The 19,962-nt window shown below is 39.1% G+C and overlaps 1 protein-coding gene across 4 annotated transcripts in view; it reads right to left on the bottom strand.

Moving 5' to 3' along the window:
• The window catches only part of LOC112984826 (ethanolaminephosphotransferase 1-like), a 52,935-nt gene that overhangs the window by 13,229 nt on the left and 19,744 nt on the right, over nucleotides 1-19,962 (bottom strand). For all 4 annotated transcript variants that reach the window (XR_010387977.1, XM_064507569.1, XM_064507571.1 and 1 more), the window contains exons 4-6: nucleotides 18,777-18,851; nucleotides 14,732-15,000; nucleotides 7,906-8,014 (exon numbers count right to left, since the gene is read on the bottom strand). Coding sequence is in view for 3 of the 4 variants with exons in the window: in XM_064507569.1 (XP_064363639.1) it covers nucleotides 7,906-8,014; nucleotides 14,732-15,000; nucleotides 18,777-18,851 (453 nt within the window). In the remaining variant the exon portion in view is untranslated. The remainder of the gene's footprint in view (nucleotides 1-7,905; nucleotides 8,015-14,731; nucleotides 15,001-18,776; nucleotides 18,852-19,962) is intronic.

Below are 19,962 nucleotides of genomic sequence, written 5' to 3'. Positions count from 1 at the left end.
TAACTGCCTTTTTAAAGAAATAAAATAAGCATTTGCAAAGCTCTTTATCAGGAATTATTTTGTCCATATTAAAAAAATAAAAAAACAATGCATTCAGTAATTCAGGATTAGAGATACGTCAGAAATGAAGGTATTTCTGGCTTTCCATATAAATAAAGATTATATATATATATAAAAAAATATACAAAGTATTCAAAAAGATAATTTCCATCAATTCTAGTGACAATTTAGATTTCATTTGGTGCTTTCAAATTCAATTCCAAAACTGTACGGTGTTATCTATGTAAAATTTCTAAGTGAACTCAAAAAAAAAAAAAAGGCTATCATCTGACAGATACTGTAGTACATTTGCGCTCAGCATCTTTTACCCTAGTCCAACAGTAACGTATTCAAGTTTAATTACATGAGGGCATCTTAACCCATGCCCTAAAGACTATCAAAGACCTGTAGACTGCTAGCCTATCTTTCCATAGCACAATGTACTTAGTGTGGCTCCTGTACCTGAGTTTTTAGGCTTTTCTGCAAAATATGCACTTCCTTGCTGTAAAGAAAGACAGGATAAGTCCAGAAATGAAGTCCTAACACTACTGTCATTCTAGAAAATGCTTTCAGTAGCCACCAAGAGAGACCTCCTCGACTATCATCTGACCTCCCCGACTTTCAGACAAAGGTGGAAAAGTCTAGCTCAAGTAACCAGGTTCCTGAACACACCAAACTTCACAGATTTTCAACAACACTAAATAAAGAAACAACCATACTCCTGAAACACTATTTTAGCAAATTATATCACTTCAAAGGAGGAACCATGTTTATCTTAGCTGTTTCTTCTCTATTCCTTTCTTATTGCAAATCACATTCATTGCTATGTTTCTGGCAAGTGAATCATCCTTACACTGTCCTAAGAAAAGAATCGCAGCTGAAATATTATTTTTTAATAATTGTCTCTTCCTGATATTTAAAAGTTCAAAACTCAGACAGTGCAATATACTGATGTCATTTTTAGGTGAACACCACATTTGAAGTGGGGAGAATTCATCCAGATAAGGATCTTTCCATTCCTCCCCCCACAAAATAAAGTCTTCTCCGAGCAATAAAACCTCCTTCCATTTTGGAGGCAGTGAAGAGGTCTGTGCAGACCTTTTCCTTGGCATACTGCAGAAGTTTAGCTCAGTAAAAACCGACTCTTTAACACTGAGCAGTTGTAGTGGCATTTCAGCCTACAAATTAAAGTACCGTGCTCCTCTCCTGTGCTTCAGTTGTTCGTAATTCCACATTGCCTTCTTCAGTATACTGCTTACCTTTCCTATCTCTAGATTTATAATTCATCATAGTCCATGCTTGCTAAAGAAATAGGATGTTAAATACATCTTTTGTACTTTCTTAGCAACTAGACAAAAAAAAAAGATTAAAAATATTTACGTCTCACAGCTTCAAAAAATCTTTAAATACTTTTCCCACATGTCCTCCAATTTCTTCCACATTTAAAGCAGTTAGACATATGGGAAGATCTTAACACACTGAATGTTTAGTACACCAATCAGTACCTAAAAGCAAGCTTCATTAAAAGGTGAATATTTAGAAGCACTTGTAACTAGAACAGCAGCTTTTTATGGAACACTGGGATTTTCACAGCCCTTTCTAGAGAAGACAACTTTTTGAATTGGTTGTGCAAACAGATAATTATGCATTGAGCTGTCCACTGACCATAAAATTACATTTTATTATTATATACAATGGCAAACTTAGAAGCACTTAGTAATTGAAAGAAAAATTCTTAGAAAATGAATATGTAATTTTCAGACTTAATTGAGCCTGCAAAGTTTGAATACATTAAGCAATTTAAGCACACATGAAAACATATCCAAACACATCTACACAGTACGAAATGATTTTACATGGATAAAGAACACTGTGTAAACGTGAGCACTGTCTTCATGTACAAATTGCTGAGTATGTTTTGGATGTTTAGCATGCAAGATGCTTCTAGAGTACAAAGGCTATAAAGGGGTGCACTTAGCATGCTTTCTGATTTTCTAACGTATTTTCAAAGCGTAAGATAGATCACACAGTCTATATATCGATCTCTTTTGAATTGGTCAGTTAGCTAACAATCAGCATTTGGAGGAATTTAGTACAGAATAAGAAATACATTTACGGATATAGTCGCTTCTTTGATGTAGTCCTATCTACATGTGCACAAAGTCCTCTCTTTCTGAGCACAGCAGGAATCAAGCACCAGAGAAACGGTGTCTCTATCTGAAAGCCCAGGCCCGGGTGGCAGAAGCACTCTGCCTGGTGAGCGCCCCTGTTTCGCTTTCTTTTGGGCTCTTGCTAGCTGAGAAGTGACTCTTCACAAATAACACCATCGACCAGTGCCCCTTCCCACTTGCAATTAGCACCCCGTGAAACCACTCTGCCTTCAGCCTTCAGCGCTCTTGCTTTCTGGGTTATTGTTCTGGCTGTTTCAGATGAGTTACTCCAAACACCAACTTAGCTGCTTTTTATATTTATCTTGAGTGACAGGTGGGTATTTCACACCCTTTACTTCAATGAAGTCTCACACAATCTGTCACAATTGTGCTTTAATAGATGCTAAAACGGTGACAGACATATCTACAAGCCAATACATGTTAACTACACTTCTAAAACAAGGCCAGTCAAGGCTTGTATGAGTCATAAAATTTTGAAAACATACCACTTACTTACTGTTTAATCATTTAGCTATCCATTAATAAGGCCAAATGATCAACCACTTCCCAATGGAAGCTGTAGGAAATCACCACAGAACGACTTACTGGTATGAAGCAAAAAAAATACAGCATGTAAGTAAACATGTGAATAAACAAAAGCCCATTCCCTCTACTGTCAAAAATGCATTTTCTTGACTTTGTGATTAGTGCTTTGCATTACTACAAAAGAAACCCAAGATCTTGCTACAGAGGCTCACAAGATGGCAAGTTTTCTAAGAACAGTATGAGAGAGCATCTTGTCTCATTCAGCAGCAGTTCCCTGGAGCAGAGTTACAGTACCATATTCAGATTGCTTCAGCCAAAAGAAACCTGCCTACCTGCTATAATGCAGAATTGCTGAATGGATTCATAGGGGATAAATGTCCCCTTAAGGATTAGCCTTAAGGACTTTGAGATATATTCAAGTGAATAAAACTACAGGTACACTTTAACTTATACTTTAATGCTGATACAGACAAAAAAAATACATTCTTAACCAAAGAAATGTGACTTTCAGGCCATGACTGTTTGATCATAGCCATCTAACCCTTTTATATCGAAAAAAGGGCAGACTATTGCATAACTGTTCACCACAAGGATTTCTGTGTCCTCCTTTGGCACATATGATATAGGCCACTGTTTAAGGACAAGGCACCATTTTAGATGGATAGCTGTGCTGATCCAGCATGACAATGCATATACTTGGCATGTTTCGAATGTTGTGGCTTAGTCTCATCATTAGTTTTTTGTCGCTGTTTATGTGTTTATTCCCTATTTTATACAGTTAAATAGCTCTGAAAATGAGTGCATCCCAAGGAACATGCAACTCAATCCAATACACATCATAGGAAAAAATTCTGAATACTTTGGCTCCCTCTCTAAAAGAAAGTTCAAGTTTCAGATCTCTGACAGCTGTTAGTACTTACTCCATTCACATTTGAACCTGTGTGTTTGAACCTGTAGAAATTTGTGTTAGCTTTGACACCGACTTCAGTAGCCAGATCTGGGAGCTACTGACCAGACAACGTGGAGTCAAATGTGCCGCTATGTCTGGATTACAGAATTGTCCACCCTATGTGCCACACACCAATGAAGTTTAACTCATCCACTCTATGCTCTAGTGGTCCTTTAACCACAAAGCATATTTCTGTGGTGGCTATTAATACTGAGGAGCAGAAGGACTCTTTCTGTGCATCCAGGAGTCATTTTTGCAACCTGGCTTCTTAAGGAATAAAGCTGATGCGATCATGCTTTGCCTGCTCTTGTGCATCCTACCATAACTACTGAGCCTCTGGTCAATTCTGAACAAATTCAACAGACTGGAAGAAACTTCCTGCAAGTTGCATGGAGATAAACAGTCAGCTAGAGGAGAACAGGCCTAAGACCTATCTAGACTTATGACCCATGACTAGAGACTATCTCCAGTCAGGAGAAGATTTCAGCCTGAACTCAAACTTTATTAGACATAATAGAATTCATCGCATAGGGAGCTAGTATGAGTGTCCCAACTATGGGAAAAGCTTCACAGCAAACCATCATCAGTTAATAACGCTCCTCCCTGAACTACTGATATTTATTTCTCAATGAAAAGCTTCTTATGAAGTTTATAGCATCTTGTGGCTTTCATTTGAGGTACTACACTTCATCTGGAAAATTAACTGTTTTAGAATGTTTATTATAAACATTTTGTATCACTCACAACCTGATAGCACAGCGAGAGGGAATGCTAGACATTTGGGGTACCCTGGAGGGGCCAAAATGATAGCTCTCACCCCAGTGGTGCCCTTCGAAGGGACCCTAGTTAGGCAGACAGTGCTATGGGACAATTGCGTTTAAATCCCAACAAGGCTTTTGGAGTGTCATCCACAAGAGCCTTGCTGAGAGCACAAGTAATCAGTTCCAGCTGAGCACTCATGCACATAACTTTAAAAAAGTCTGGCTACTTTCATAGTAAGACAGAAAAGGCATTTCTGTCTAGAAGCCAGGATAACACACTATGGAAACAGAAGAAGAGCCTTACTTATTTTGTTTGGTGTTTAGCTAGGTGTGTGTTTTAGAGCTTAAGGATTGGAACTTCAGGATGGAATTGCGTTCACTGACTGCGAAAATTATGTGTTTCTATTCACCGGGTAGCAGAAGAATCCCCATAAAATACACTGCAGAGTTTTCTCTGCTTCACAAGGGAGTCCTCCAAGGTCACCGCTCAGCGGCTCAAGCCTTGGCCTTCCTACAGGCGTTCGCTGTGCTAGACAGTTCCCAAGAATGTATGTAAAACCCTCTCTTGGGAGGCTTTCCTAAAATATCTAATCTAAACACCAGTATTGCTGCAGTTTTATGTATATCTTTGTGTGTTCTGGCACCTGATAAAAATTCCATTTTCGGCGAATGACTGTCACCTGGCGAAACCACAGCTTCCACTGAGGATGTGCTTATAGTAGAGTTCATCTGTAGGTTATGTGTGGGATATTTCTTTTTTTTTTTTTTCCCCAGAAACTCCAGGAAAGACATTTGAAAAACTCCACTCTTGTTCTTCTCGTTTGGATTTCTTCCCACTTTAAAAGGTACTAACTAAAGCCCAGCTGTTTCCAGAAAAGTGACAGCTCAGCAGATGAACTCCTGTTGTGTACAGAGCAGTAAAAGCAAGAAACTACATGCACATACTTTGCCAAGTATTGATGAAACAGATACAGGTTCACTGTTAAAATGAACACTAGCGACTAATAAATGCCATCAAATAGTTAAGGATAGCCAGTTACGGTTTCATAGCTCCTCTCGGAGTCCTGGGAAACAAACTCGTAAAAAGCATCAGAGACCTACTACATCGCTTTGTATTTTAAGTAGTCACAAAGGCATTCAACTGAAAATGCTGGAGAGTGCGTTTTCTGATATAAACAGATCTGAATGAACAAGACACGCTTGCTGCAGCATCTCTAAGGGAGGAAACAGTTTAATCTTCCTACTTGCTCAGCCCTTGCTGTAGGTTAGACTTACACTTTTTAGCAGTCACTGTGGAGTCCTGTGATTTATTGTAACCTTCTGATAACTTTATATATCCATATTCACTGCACACAGGTTAGCCAATGATAACCACTTTAATCACTGTCGCTGAACTGAGATTCAAACCTGTGATGAAGTTGAAGTGCTTTCTGAATCCGCATGATCCTAAGTGGAAGGATTCTCTGTTTTTTTAATATACAATTTAAAATTAGCAGCTGTTTTTAAGAAAGTTACAGTGTACTGTGACAACCTGGTAATAATATAATCAATCACGATAGTTTACTGCATACTTAAAACTAACGTTTAGCTATATTATGCTGAAAAGGCTGCCCTGCTAGTGGCACTGTGGATACTGTGTGAAAAACATTGTTTTTAAAGAAATTATGCCTAATCTGCTTAGGACAAAGAGGGAAGAACCACTCAGCTCTCTGCTCATGGGTCCATTCATGCATGGGTACCATATGAGACAGATGCAGTACTTGGTAACTGGAAAGGGACATTAGATCAATCTTTGCTTTGCAGTTATTTTTGGTTGAGTATGAAAAAGAATGCTTGCTTCTGCAGATTTTATGGTATTGATGTCCTTCCCTACCACAAATCTTCTTCACATGTTGAATAGTGTGAACTAAACCTTCATCCATGACTTCCCAAGCACAAGGGAAGTCATCGGTTTATGCACTGAACTGGTTGTCATGTCCCTTAGTGACAAGAACAAAAGAAGTGATGTGCGCGGCACAGGAAGAGCGTGTTCAATGGGGTGGTTCATGCTAGCGTATAACACCAACGCATATCTACCTTGCCACTTCTGGACAAGCTAGCATCCATCTCTCCGGGATTTGCAGTGCAACTTCCTGAGCTCAAGTCATTCCCTGTTCCCTTGATCTGTTACCAGCCACCAGAGGGCATTTTGTAAGTACACTGATGTCAAATAAGTTCAATAATTTATCAACTGTTACAAAGGCAAGCTCTGTTTTTTTCCCTTCCTTTATTTATTTTCTTAAGAGTGTGAAAAACAGGCCTGACAAAGAAAAAGACTGTACCCGCTCAGTTACACATGGTCAATTTTACACTCCGGATGAAGCACAAAGGACTGTCAAAACATATCCTTGTCCGTGCTGCTTACAAAAACCAAAGCCTGAACACAGGGTCATTTCAAAAGTTCTTTAGGATCTGTGAATTTTGGTAAGCACCACAGAGGCTTAGGACAGTATCTTCTGAAGATCTGCCTATGAGAAAAGATGTTGAGAACATATGTGAATGTAGTAGATTCAAATTTTCCTCCAGGAAATACTCAGATAGTTCCTAGTTAGAGTCAGTGAACTCCAATTTCCAAGTTTTTTTTAGCTCAAGAATTAAAGATATTTCTTGGGATATATGTCTCTACTGGATGTGTCCAGCACCTTTTTAGTCCCCTCTTTTCATAATTTGAATGTTCACATAAAAATCTATAAAATATATACGATAATTTCTTCACTTTCTAAGCAACACATTGAAGTCATTTCCCATATGCATGTTTTTATCTGGGACTACCATGTTTTAACCTATTAAAATGTAACTACTTTTGCTCTCAATCTAGCTGTAACAGCTTAAGAAATGCTCAATACTTATTTCAAACTACAGTGGCAGTATCAAACAATGACCGAGCAGACTATTGCCTTGCATGAAAAATGCATCACTTCTGTTCTACAAGTAATTGTTTTCAAAGAGCTTAGAAATCCCCTAGACTCCTTGTCGGATTTACAGTTGTGCCACTTAACATTATGTAAATAATACCTTTATTCCTTCTTTCCATAATGTTTTGGATCATATTGTGCTGCAGGCTAAACAGATTTATACCATATGTAAATGTGAACCTTTTACCTGAGTGACATTAGAAGTTTCTGCAACTTTGTAAAACAGTCAACCTGCCAGCACACAACATTGAACTCCACATGGAATTAAGGAACATTTTCTTTATCATCTGTGTACAGCAGGTATGAACAGAACAAGGAAAAATGTCTCCAAAATTATCTACTTTTTCCAAGTACTCCAGTATAAACCCTATTAAATATTTCTATCCATCTTGTTTTCGGAATTTTCAACACTGAGGGAAGGACAAAAAATTATGAAGGGGATATAAGAACTATCTAATCAAAATAATTAAAAAACAGTACAGTTATCCACAGACCTGGACACTTACCTATTAGCAAGATTACTAATACATCTGTAATGTAATAACCAAACAGGAAAGGCTTGTGCCAAATTTCCACACCAACAGCACCAGTCAGCAGGTATGCTGCTATTAATACCTACAGAAAAAGGATAAAGTCTTTTTAATCCTTCACTTCTAAAGGCAGAAAATTTCACTTACCACCTCAGTACAAATACAAGAATAAAAGATCTGTTATTTTCCTCCTGTCGCCTCCCCACATTACAGGGCCTTATGATGCCATCCCAAAACAATTACTTTTAAGTACTGAAGCAGCTTCCAGGATAATCAACAAAATGATTTAAAAAACAGGAAATACACTAAGCAAACAACTTCTCTGCTGATGTGTGCATTTGTTCGCATGTGGCAAGTGTTACTGGCATACCTTTTCAAAAAGTCCTATTTCTAGATCCCTTCATAAAGCCAGGTCTCCCCACTGCAAATGCTCTTCCTTGTATTTGCGTGCAGGTTTCCAAATCTGATTTAGCAATGTAATTATTTTTCCCACCACACAACCTATTCCCCCCTGGACTGATCACATCAAAATAACTGAGAGGGAAAAATCTAAGTTCACAAGAAATGCGCAAAGAATTCAACCGAATGTGAAGACATAAAAAGAGGGGGAGGGAACTGAGATCCTCCCTGATTTTTAATTTGTTTGACAGATAACATCATTACAAGATGGAAAGAGAAACAAGTCGTCAAACTTCATTAACACTGAAAGGACTCATACCCAAGACTCATGAGTCGCTCTACATGCTTAAGCACCACCAGTTTTGGTAGCGGTGTAAATGCAGTTTCTACTTTCTATTCAGAGTTAATTTTGTGACCCTGCCGAGGTCAGAAATCTTTGTGCAGTCAAAAGCCTATAGCAACAGCTTTCATGCCCATTGTATTACTTGTAGCAGTACCGTCTATCAACAGTTTGTGGCACAAATTACTGAAGTTTTACCATTTTAGGTATGTAACGTGCAAATGCAGTACTGAACATAATTCAGTGGCTTCTAAGGCACTCTGCCCTTGAGCCCATCTCTTCAAGTGACCCCCCTCCCTTTGAAACCCCTTTCCTCCCCCAGTCCAGGCAACCCACTCCACTGCAACTCCTTCGGGCGCTGGCACCCAGCTACCCTAACTTTTCTCCCTCCTCGTTCTGGTATATTTAGTTTTCAGCCATTTACAATTTTGCTAAAGCAATCACAAGTGCCAGTATGTTGCACGCGCAGTGGCTCGACCTCCTGAATGGTCCTGGACCTGGATTAATAATGAACTGTGAACATTCGCCTTCGCTCTAAATAAGAACAACCATGTTAAGTGCAATGCCACTTAGAAGACCAGGTATTTGTTTATTTATTGCCAGGTAACATTCAATAACTTTTTTTTTTCCATTCAATACACCTTCTCACTTTGAAATCACAAGTATTTTCCAACCCTACCTCCATTCTAGATTTTACTATTTTTAGTTTAGTTTTATAAAATAACCAGTTTTTACTATACTATGGGTTTCTTTATTTTTAACTTTTATCGACACATTTCCAGTCTTCTAAATGAAACTAAGGTAAACATGATTGCTTTAATTTAAAGGTAAACTGAAAAGCTTTTTGTAGATAACAGGCTGTTTAAGATCCCAGATCGGCAGCAGAACACTTTTGCTAATTAAACTTCCAATTAAATTTAGATACCGTTATATTTGACATCCCTTACCTCTCTATGTATAAATTCTAGATTCTTGCCCTGTCATTATATAACTTGTAAAGAATTCTGCCCAAATGGGGAATCACAGAATTAGATGCTTGAATTGCCTGTGCAAGAATAAGCAGCACGACAGAACTGCAATGGAGAAGTGCAGGCTCTAGTATGAGAGCCACATCTTGGGCCATTGAGGACAGTGAGTGAAACTTTGGCCCAAACGCAGGCTGTGTCTAATGGGTTTTACAACTGCCTGCAGCTGAGGTAACAGTTGGTGTTATAAAGAAATGGCATTGTATCCATACAAAATGATGGATGGACTCCTGGCCCCATCAAAGTTGATGGCAAAGGTCCAACTGGCTTCGATGGACCCCTTGAATTTACCCTCACAGGTTGAAAGCTGGAAAGATAAGAAATTATAGTTGTACCCCTTGATCTAAGACGATATTTGGTTTGGTTTTTTTCTTTTAGCTTAATTAAAATCTTGCAAAAATTGAAGACTGTCAAAATTATTAGATAAAAACTAAGTATGTTAGTCAGCTATATAAACTTGTTGACTGCTTTAAAAGACATTGCTGGTAAAAAAAATAAATAAAATGCAAAGCAATGTTCCCCAGTGCAACTGAGTACTTAGGAAGAAAACTAGGTGTTTTATTCATATCTCTGGCACAGATTTGCGTTAGTACTTTTCAGATAGAACTCTAATTTTTAGCACGTACACATAATTACAACCTTTTGTAAAATGAGAAGTCCAAATCAAATGACACAATAAAGATTGTATAGCAAGTTAGTGTCCGACACATAATTGGGCATTCTAACTCACTGCAGCATCTGACCGGGCAAAACTCTGGTTTGTAAAGGCCTCATCTATGAGGAGGCAATAATACTTAGGGAAGACAAAATCAGAAAATACATGGTGTTAGCTTGCAGGCCTTTGACATGGCAGTCCAGAACTGAACAGCAGGACAGCTGGATCCTAAGCAGTGGCTCACTATGGTATCACAGGTTTTTAAATTTCCACAATTTAGTCACCGTTCTCCATCTATAAAAGCAGCACAATATCTCTTCCACGTGCGATGGCTGAAGCATGCTATACAAACACAAGGTAGTGTAATGCCTCAAAATCTCTCAGCTTTTAACCTTATAACTATTCTCTTAAAAATCTGATTTTTGACAGTCACCATCCTGTCTTTCCACTACTGCAGGTGTGAGTTTTGTGACCAAAGTGTTTTAAATTATGTATATATACATATATGCAATTCCCTCCCCCCAAATGACATGCTTTTCTGCTGTGTTTTACATACAGGCTCACTGAATAGGCTGCTGCATGCACAGAAAAAAAAATCAAACATTTTCTCATCAATTTTTAAAGTATACTGGCTATGTTTTTAAAGTCTTTATGACTCTGCAAAATGCAAAACATTAATTTTATTGTAAAGTCCAATTTCCCTAGCATATTACAATAGCATTAATTGTTTATGCGTTAAAATATTTTCTGTAGCCCTCCTGACTGAGGATAGGGAGAGGAAGGGATGTGGCGAATCCGTCTGGATCAGTCCAGTTCTCATGCACTTCTTATCTTCGCTTCTTAACTTCTATTTTGCAAATACTACTACTTTCCCATAATGCCTAGGAGCGGCCTAAAGCCTGAGGTACCAACGTAAGCAGAGGTATCACTGGTCTATCGTTAGGGAAAAATGAGCACTTTGCTCCCCCTACTATGAACTCAACTACAATGGCTTATGAAAAGCAGCAGCAGGGTTGGGGTATGCTTAAATAGTTCAGGGGAAAAATAGTTTTTTAAACAAGCAAGAGGATATCCACAAAAACTAACAGACAGCAGGAAGCTAAAAAATTTCATTTCTCAGGAAAACTTTCTTTTTTTTCTCCAAAAAACTTAATCTGTAGGTTTTAGCTTGCTTTGTTTGGGCTTGTGACAAAAGACTGATTCTTTTTTTTTTTTTTTACAAGATGTATCTGGAATGATTTCTCAAAGAACAGAGCAACCATTTCCCTTTTAGCCTTTTCTTCAGGCCACAATTTTGGGGCTGCTAATGGGTGTGCTTACTTCAAAGTACGTTCATCACAAATTGTCCAGATGGCACGGTAGGAAAAGGCCCCGTTCCCGGCACCCTTTCCTGGCTGCGGAGGAGCAGGCGCTTGGTAGCCGTCTGCGCCCCGGCGAAGAGGCGGGGAAGGGTTTCACTACTGCAGCCGCCTTCTCCTCGCTGCCGTACCAACAAACCCAAGTCGTCTCACCGATTAGGCTTACCAATTAGGTAACCAATTCTGACGAGTCACTGAGTCGCAGACAAACGCAGTCTGCGTACGTTCTGCAAGCATCTCTGTTTATAAGGAGGTATTTTTTCATACCGAGCAGCAGGTCTCTTCGCCCCGCCGTCCGCACGCAGCAGCCGGAGAGCTGTTTCCGGCGCTGTGCACAAGGCGCTGACTCAGCAGCAGCGTCCTGGGAGCTGCGCCACAGTTACTGCTTTCACGGAGGGCGACCGTTATTTATTTGCATGCTTACACTAATTACAGTATTTTCTGAGCCTTGTGATGCTAATGAAGTCCTGAGTTCCTGGTGGCCAGAAATATTAAAAACAGAAGTGGGGGACTAGGCCACCTGAGTGTTTGACATGCCAGTGCAATAGCATCATATTGCCAGCGAAATTATTTAAAGCACATTCACTTAGCAATCTAGCTTAAAATGTCACAGAAGAAACAATGAACTAAATGCCTGGAACGTGTCCGAAAGCAGCCTACAAGTGCTCCCTCCCTCTGTCCCTCCGAACATGACTGTGGTAGTATCTGGCAAAGAAGTGGTGAAAAAACAGTGAGGGCAATACTATCTTTCTTACTTATCATTAGCTATTTGTTAATGACCTCAACATCCTCTCCTCCAAGTAGCTGGAGATGAATAACTGCCTTTAATAGCACACCCATCATATGAAATTGCTGAATGGGTTTGCAAAACAGGAGCAAGACAATGCTTGTAATAGACGTCACGTACTTTACGAGACCACTTCGCACAGCTAGAAAAGAACACACAAGCTTTCTGGCGTACGTAACACACAGCTTGGACTAAAGAAAAAAATACTACCTTGACCTGCAAACCTTGTCTTGCTTTTGTCCTTAGACAATCGCAGCTACAAAAACTACCCTTTACAGATGAGAAAACTGACACACAGACATTTCAATGGTACAACCTACTGCCACTGGAGTGCTAAAGGAAAGGAAAAAGAGACAAAAAAAGAAAAGGAAAGATGCCAAAATTGAGTCCTAAACAGTCTAACTATTAAGCAAGATGAGTAGAACAAAAAATAGAAACCAGATCACACTTGCTGTTCTCAAGTTTTATCTTCCACTACAGTGGGTTGCTTCGGTGACAAATGTACTAGAGTCAGGAAGCCTAATAAAGAGTCTGTGTTTCATTGGTTTGATCCGTGATTGTGCTATATAGCATCAAAAAATCCTTACATTTATTTGCTTATCATTTGGACTGCAAGCAAATCATCACAGAAGTTACTAGAAAAGCAAGCATACAGGACAGCAATTCAGCACCAAAAGGGCACAGGAAATAAAAGTTCTTAGAATCTTGCAGCCAAGTTAATCATACTTCTTTACAGTCTTTACTGAAATTAAGCCTCACCACAAATCCACGAGACAGGAAAATGTTATTACCGTTATTTCGCAGATGGGAAAGCAGTCACAGTGGCCAAGGTCACTAACAGGCCCTGTTAGTGCAGAGTTAACAGTAGCGCTCCATTAGCTGATACCACTCCCATATTTAACCACTAATACAGTCCCGATGCTGTAGCAATCAAAAAGAGCTTCCTAAGCATCCGCACATACATCTACAGCAATCATTTAAGCAACCAGTGAAATTTGTTTGAACATAGCCATTCCTCTCCTGCTGAAAGGACTTCACTAAGGAGCCTTGCGCAGATATGGCTGAAACTTCCAGAGCAGCTGGCTGCCTAATGTCTTAGTCCTGAGCCAACTCCTTCTCCCAGGACCTATTTTCTAGGGGATGAAACAGATGCACCACAGCTGGACCAACATCTCCGAGTTGTTCTCAAACCACTGGATTGTGATGATGTTTACAACAATACATCTGCAGCCATCAATTCAAATACTACTTTTCCATTAAAACACGTATTTGACTATTTGTCAAACTTCCTTTCAATTACATATATTTGGCTCCACCTTTCAGCTCATGCCTGTGACAGGAAACTCAGGAGACTGGAACTGTCCTCTTCAGGCTGCAAGAACCTATTTAAGAAGCTCACTAGCCCAGAAATCCTACGGCTGGGCCCCTGCCTGTTTGTGCAATGAGGCTACTACTACTGCTGCTACTACTACTACGACTACTACTACTACTAACTCCTATCACCTCATTTGTGCAATAAGGCTATCACTCACTGTGGTGCCCTGGCCAGGTTTACGAAGAGGTCCACTCAGAGGTAGGGCTGAAAGCCAATCAAGGAAGTCAGCTGGGAACTGGCTGTGGGCTAGTAAGGAATTCATGTTACTGAATACTGTTTATACCATTCCCAAAAAACAAACGTCTAAAGGTATGACTTCGACTTATTTTCAACAGTAAAAGCCACTTGATGACAGTGTATGCTCAGTGCATAGGTACAACCTTATTTCCACTACCACATTCAGTGTAAGAAGTGGCAGAATGGAGAAGGTCTAGTGTTGTATAATACCGACAATGCCACAGCTGCTAATAAATACCAGTACGACTAATTCACATAGTGTCTCAAAGCCTAGTGTTTGTGGGATAATTGCTTATGGTTTTAGATAGCAAGAAAATTTTTCTTACTATCACAAATCAAATGCAGTTAAAAGACATTCTTGTATATGCCATCTGACTGCTAGGCTTGCTGCAAGCCGTTCTTTTTCCTGTAAGGCAATGAATCTCTGATGCTGACAATTTGCTTGAGAACATCCCTTCGTTGCAAATGCAGGAAATATTCCTGAAGTACTTTCAGAGCTACGCTATTTCACATTCAAACTTTTGGCCAAATACATTTGCCTTGAGCTATATTTTTCTATTTCTGTAATATTACAAAAACACTAACATAGTTAAAAAATAAAAATAACAGGAATGATAAATACTTACCACTTGGCTTAGATCGTATCCCCAAGGAAGAAAAAGAACTCCTGTGTTATATTTTTCCCAGTGTGAACACATAAAGTTAAACAAGACAATGCTTAAATATATATACATTGTATATACAGAAACTCCAGACTTCCCATTGTCACGGGAACAGACAGAAAAAAAAGAAAGCACGAAAATGGAGGTAGCCCAGCTATCCAGTCCATGGTCAAATAACTCTCCCAGAGGACTACTGGACTGAGTCCTTCGAGCGTGTTTCCCATCTATGGAGTCTAGAAGGGTTGAGAAAGGAAAAGAAACAAAGAATTAAAGTACAGCAAAAGGAATATCTTTTTTCACAAAGATTTCATAGCTATATATAACAAAGACTGATGACAGGAAACTGAAGTACAACAGTCCCTTCGATACCAAAATGTTAGCATTGCTCATAAAATATTTACCTCAGTTCTCAGGCAGTTCTTCTACCTGCAATTCTTCTACTGAATGCCACCTTCCTTACAAACTTTAGAGAGACATTCATAACTACTTGTCCCCAGTGGTCTTTGCATGGGTACTTCTATGTACCCATACGGCTTCTCACCCACCCCGTGGTGTTGTAGGCGCTCAGACTCCAGGAGACTGCTTTGGGGGACACTCACTCAGGCAATCAGGTGACCTGATGTTGAATACTTAATGACTAATGGCTGCCTAAAGGGGTGAACTTCACAAGTTTATTGGTATGTGTGTGCAAACATAAGATGAAAAGAGTCTTTTGGTCAAAGTTTTAGGGTACATGAACATCTCACTGTTAAGGTGAGTTACGCATTGATTGCTTTTAACACATAGGTGCTTGAAAGGTGCCCAGACACTTTAACGGACGTGACTCTGAGGATACAGTCTGACAATACGGCTTGAGCCGATCTGACAGTTCACTGCTGTTGCACAGGAGAGGACCTGCAGCTTGCTCAACTAGTGGAAAGACAACAAAAAATTAAGTTTTCTGAACAGGACTGGCTCATTGAACAGGATTGGCTCAATGAAGGGTACAAAAAGCCATGGAGGTGGCACAAGAGAGGGGCAGGGAATGCAGGGAGAAGGAAGAAGGGGCACTGGCAGCTGTAACTCCTCTTAGTTGTACTGTCAAACCATACCCTTAGTCTCTTCTCTGAGAGTGTGCTGGTGAGGCTTTCAGAACTACTCTTCTTCTTAAAGTTAAGTGTAATTATCCTGAAACTCAAAATAACATGGAGAAGGACTTTTTTTAACATTACCTGGAAAGTACCATAGCTAACAATTATTAGCTAGTGATAGCACTATTAACCCATCACTGACCGAAGGGAAAATTCAGCACAGTGAGACCAAAGAACCCGCAGCTGCTATAGATCACATGCTACTTACTTCTCTAGATTATTTGGCAGCACTGTGAGTTTTGTCTAACGTAAATATACTGCAGGGATCTAAACCAGAAAATTGCGGGATTTCATTTTGTCACAGGTTTTAGACTATCACCCTATTACAATACCTAAACAGCTGGGAGATATCCTCCACTCAAATACGAATCTCTTGAGCCGGTTCTCACAACTCGAAAAATTAAAGATCTCATAGGGGATTTCAAACAGGCCTTGCCCCCTCTTGAGCCATATTCGCTCTGCAGTAACAGTGCCATTGAATTGTCAGCACCTCACTGAAATTTACAGAAAGAAAATTGTATGTATAAGCTTGAGGTTACTTGAATCGTGTGTTATAAATGTAGAAATTCTTTATTCTGTTAAAGGATGCTTCTTCAATATAACTAGCAAAGACGGATCTTAACAGTCCTAAACATGTGGTCTTTCGCATATCCCAAATCAGAGAAAACTGGTCTATTCATGAATTATTTTAGGTTGTCACAAAAGAATATTCACATTAGATGATAAAATGTATAGATCACAGTGAAACGGGGGTTTTCATTTTGCTAAACAGACTTAGGCTTATAATGGTGTCATGCAATACAGTACTTCTAACAATAATGACCTAGGAGAAATATGGAAACTGTATAACACATAAGCGAAACTGGATCTTCACAGAACATTTACCCAGTTTTGCATGTGGCTTCACTAGCTTTTTAAGGTCTTGAAAATATTTTCTGTTTTAGGTGTCAGTTTTCAAGTAACTCATGACAACAACAGTATATGTTTAATAGTGGACATACAGTGCCCCATACTTCCACTGCTTTGGAATTCCTATGTTATGATTCTGTCCCATGAAGGTTTGTAAGTCTTCAGTTTTATTAAAGTTCATGTAACATAAATAGTGGAATTCAAAGTAACAGCCAGGAACATTCTGTTTTACAGAAAGGGCAAAGATACAAAACCACCTTAACAGAGGGAAAAAAAAGAGCGGCATGCTTGGGAATTTGGAGAAAAGAACTTTGTCATTAAAAAGAAACTGAGAGATTTAAGTTGAATATTTGCTTAGTTATTATGGCTCTTTGCAGTTTTCCAAAGGGAAAACTTTTGCCATGCAGAATTGAATCTGAGACTAAGTATTTCATAAAGTGGCTTGGACAGCAGACCTAAAAGTCTACACATGCATCAGTTCATTATAGTTTTGACTGTCAACAGCATATCCCTTGTCTTCTGAGTATTAGGAACTATACGTCTCCCTGGCAAATAACATCTACAACAGAGAATTCCTATTTATGAAACAATAGCCGCTTCATTAAATTCCCTACACCTACAAAAAGGTTTTCACAAAAGAAAAGGCTTCTTCTGATGATGATTATTGACAGCTGTTACAAAAATCTGACTGACAAGCAGCTTCAAGTGGTGGCTGCATCGACAATTTATATGGTAGAAATACAAAGAAATTCTGGACAACATAATTTTGGCACAAATTCAGCACTTGGCTAAAAATGCCAAGGCATTCAAAATACAGAGAGGGATGTCTGCACAATGGAATACACCCTGGTTCATCAAGATGGCTCTAAATGCATGTCGTGGAAAACAAAAATGGTATCTCCCCCACAATACAGCTCCTGGACTCACTACACTCCCTGTGCTAAGCTGGAGTACTCTTCCCAGGATTTTCTAGGCCTGTATCTTTGCACAGCACTACAGAGTACACATGGTACACATTTATATCTTGGTTAGGTATCTTAAATATGGTACACAAATATATGGCTACATTGTGCAATCCAGTTCCTCACATGAACCAGCTCCACAAGGGCTGACATGTTTACACAGCCTGCTGCAGTCCATGTAAATATACCAGCTTGAGTCCAAGGAAAACTTAGCTCTGTTGCACCACGATATGAAAAAATTAGTTTGGTATGAGTTTGCTTTGGAAGAGAAAGCAAGATAGCCGTGTGAATGAGGATCTCACTCAGAGATCTTCACCAGTTCAGGTCTGCATCTGAACTCTGAGGTGTGTCTTCACAGAACTGCATCGCAAATTGCAACGGACGTGAAAATACACAGCCTTGGAATGATATAAAAAGCGAATCAGAACATAAAACTGAAAATGAGATAAAGCTGATTTGGGAGAAAGGCAGTAACAGGTGAGAAAAAAAAAAGAAACTCCATTTCTAAAAGAAGCTCAGTCCTGTTGCCACATCCATATTGTCTCTCCTGACACACACTGTCAGCACTGACGTGCCTTATAGGTTAAAACAGAAGGTTACATTAATTCCCTTTTTTATCTACTTTGCTCTTTGTTTCTCCTGTCCTTGAAAGTTAGAGCAAATGTCAGGTAGCTTCTCAAAAAGTTAGTGGTTCAGTACCAAAGATTTTTATGAAACCCAACAGTAATGGCCTGTGCTGTGAAATGATTTCTATTGTCCCTCTACAGAAAGAATCCAAACTTTAAAGAGAAGAGCTACAGTCACATAAGCTACTACATAGCATTAAAAACTGTTGGGTTTTTTTAAAGTCTCATGGTTGTTAATCTTTTTTTAATATCAGACAACTGTTTTGGAGAGAAGTCAATAATTTATCCACTATGCCTTTTCATTTGGATATCAGAATTAGTGAACTAGCAGATAAAACTCTATGAAGACTCCAGATGTGTAAATTACTCCAGCATACTTTACCTAAAGTATAAGCACAAAAGGTGGTAAAAGAACTAAACAGCCACACCCAGGTTGGAACAAGTCCAGGACTGGTACCTGAAATAAATTGAATAGAGAGTCAGTATAACAGCGGTTAAGATTAAAGAAATCTAACCAAGATATGTATATACATAGGAACAAACTGCCACTGATTAGCCTAATATATAAAACAGAATTAAAGTTAAGATTTGTTTTTGGCCTTCAATCAACTCAGGTCATCAGTGAGCTCTACATCTCAAGGAAACAACGACCAAGCCTGAATATGCTCATATGGTAAAGTGAAGAAAATAAGGGAGAGCTTTTTGGTGCTGAAGTGACTGCAATACTCCACAAAATAAGGACAGTAACTGGACAAAATTTTTCACTGTTCATGGGAAATTACCCATCAAAAAATTAGTTACTGCTTATGTAATATTCTGAATATATTAAAAACTGTAGTTTTCAAGCACGATCATTTTTATTAACACCAATGTGAGTTTTGTACAGCAGCTTTACCATATAGATCTGAACAGGAAAACTCTGCCCTTAGGCTAAGACAGATATAGCACCCTTTTTTTCCCTTTTCATAATGTGCCTGGTATTTTTTTAATGAACCTGGAAGAGAAAGCTGAACTGGACAGAATGCAAGGTTCTGTTATTGTTCTGCTAGAAACAATAACCCAAGATTATTGCTGCACTTTTAAAGAAATCAGTCCTTTCTCCAAAGAGTGTTCTATTTAAATTAAACATAATCCAATATGGAAGAAGCCAGCAGTGAACTGCTGTACGGGGGAAACCCTTTCAGGTTGCCAGCATCCTGCACAGAACAAGAGGGAACAGCGGTACACAGAGGCATCCCCTTACTAAACTGAGAGATGCCAACACTGAAGGCCACGTTCCTGAACACTTCTCACTCATGTCTCACGTTGCTGTTCTGAAAGCAAAGACGGCACTTCCTGATTCTTGGCTGCAAATTTGCAAACTATAGAATGGAAAACAGCTGCCCAGGAAATTACGGCTTTTATTTCTGATCCTGTGCATGGAATTGATATATGATACTCAAAAGACTAGTTAGGTTGCATGAACGTTTTCAATCAATAGAGAAATGATGGATACTGTTTTCATGTGAAATTAAGAATAGGCTTGCAAACTACGCATAGAAGTCTAAATTCTAACATACTTTATATCA

The sequence above is a fragment of the Dromaius novaehollandiae genome, chromosome 2 (assembly GCF_036370855.1).
Source record: "Dromaius novaehollandiae isolate bDroNov1 chromosome 2, bDroNov1.hap1, whole genome shotgun sequence".
Classification (NCBI taxonomy): Eukaryota; Metazoa; Chordata; class Aves; order Casuariiformes; family Dromaiidae; genus Dromaius; species Dromaius novaehollandiae.
This window is presented reverse-complemented; position numbering and strand designations above follow the sequence as displayed.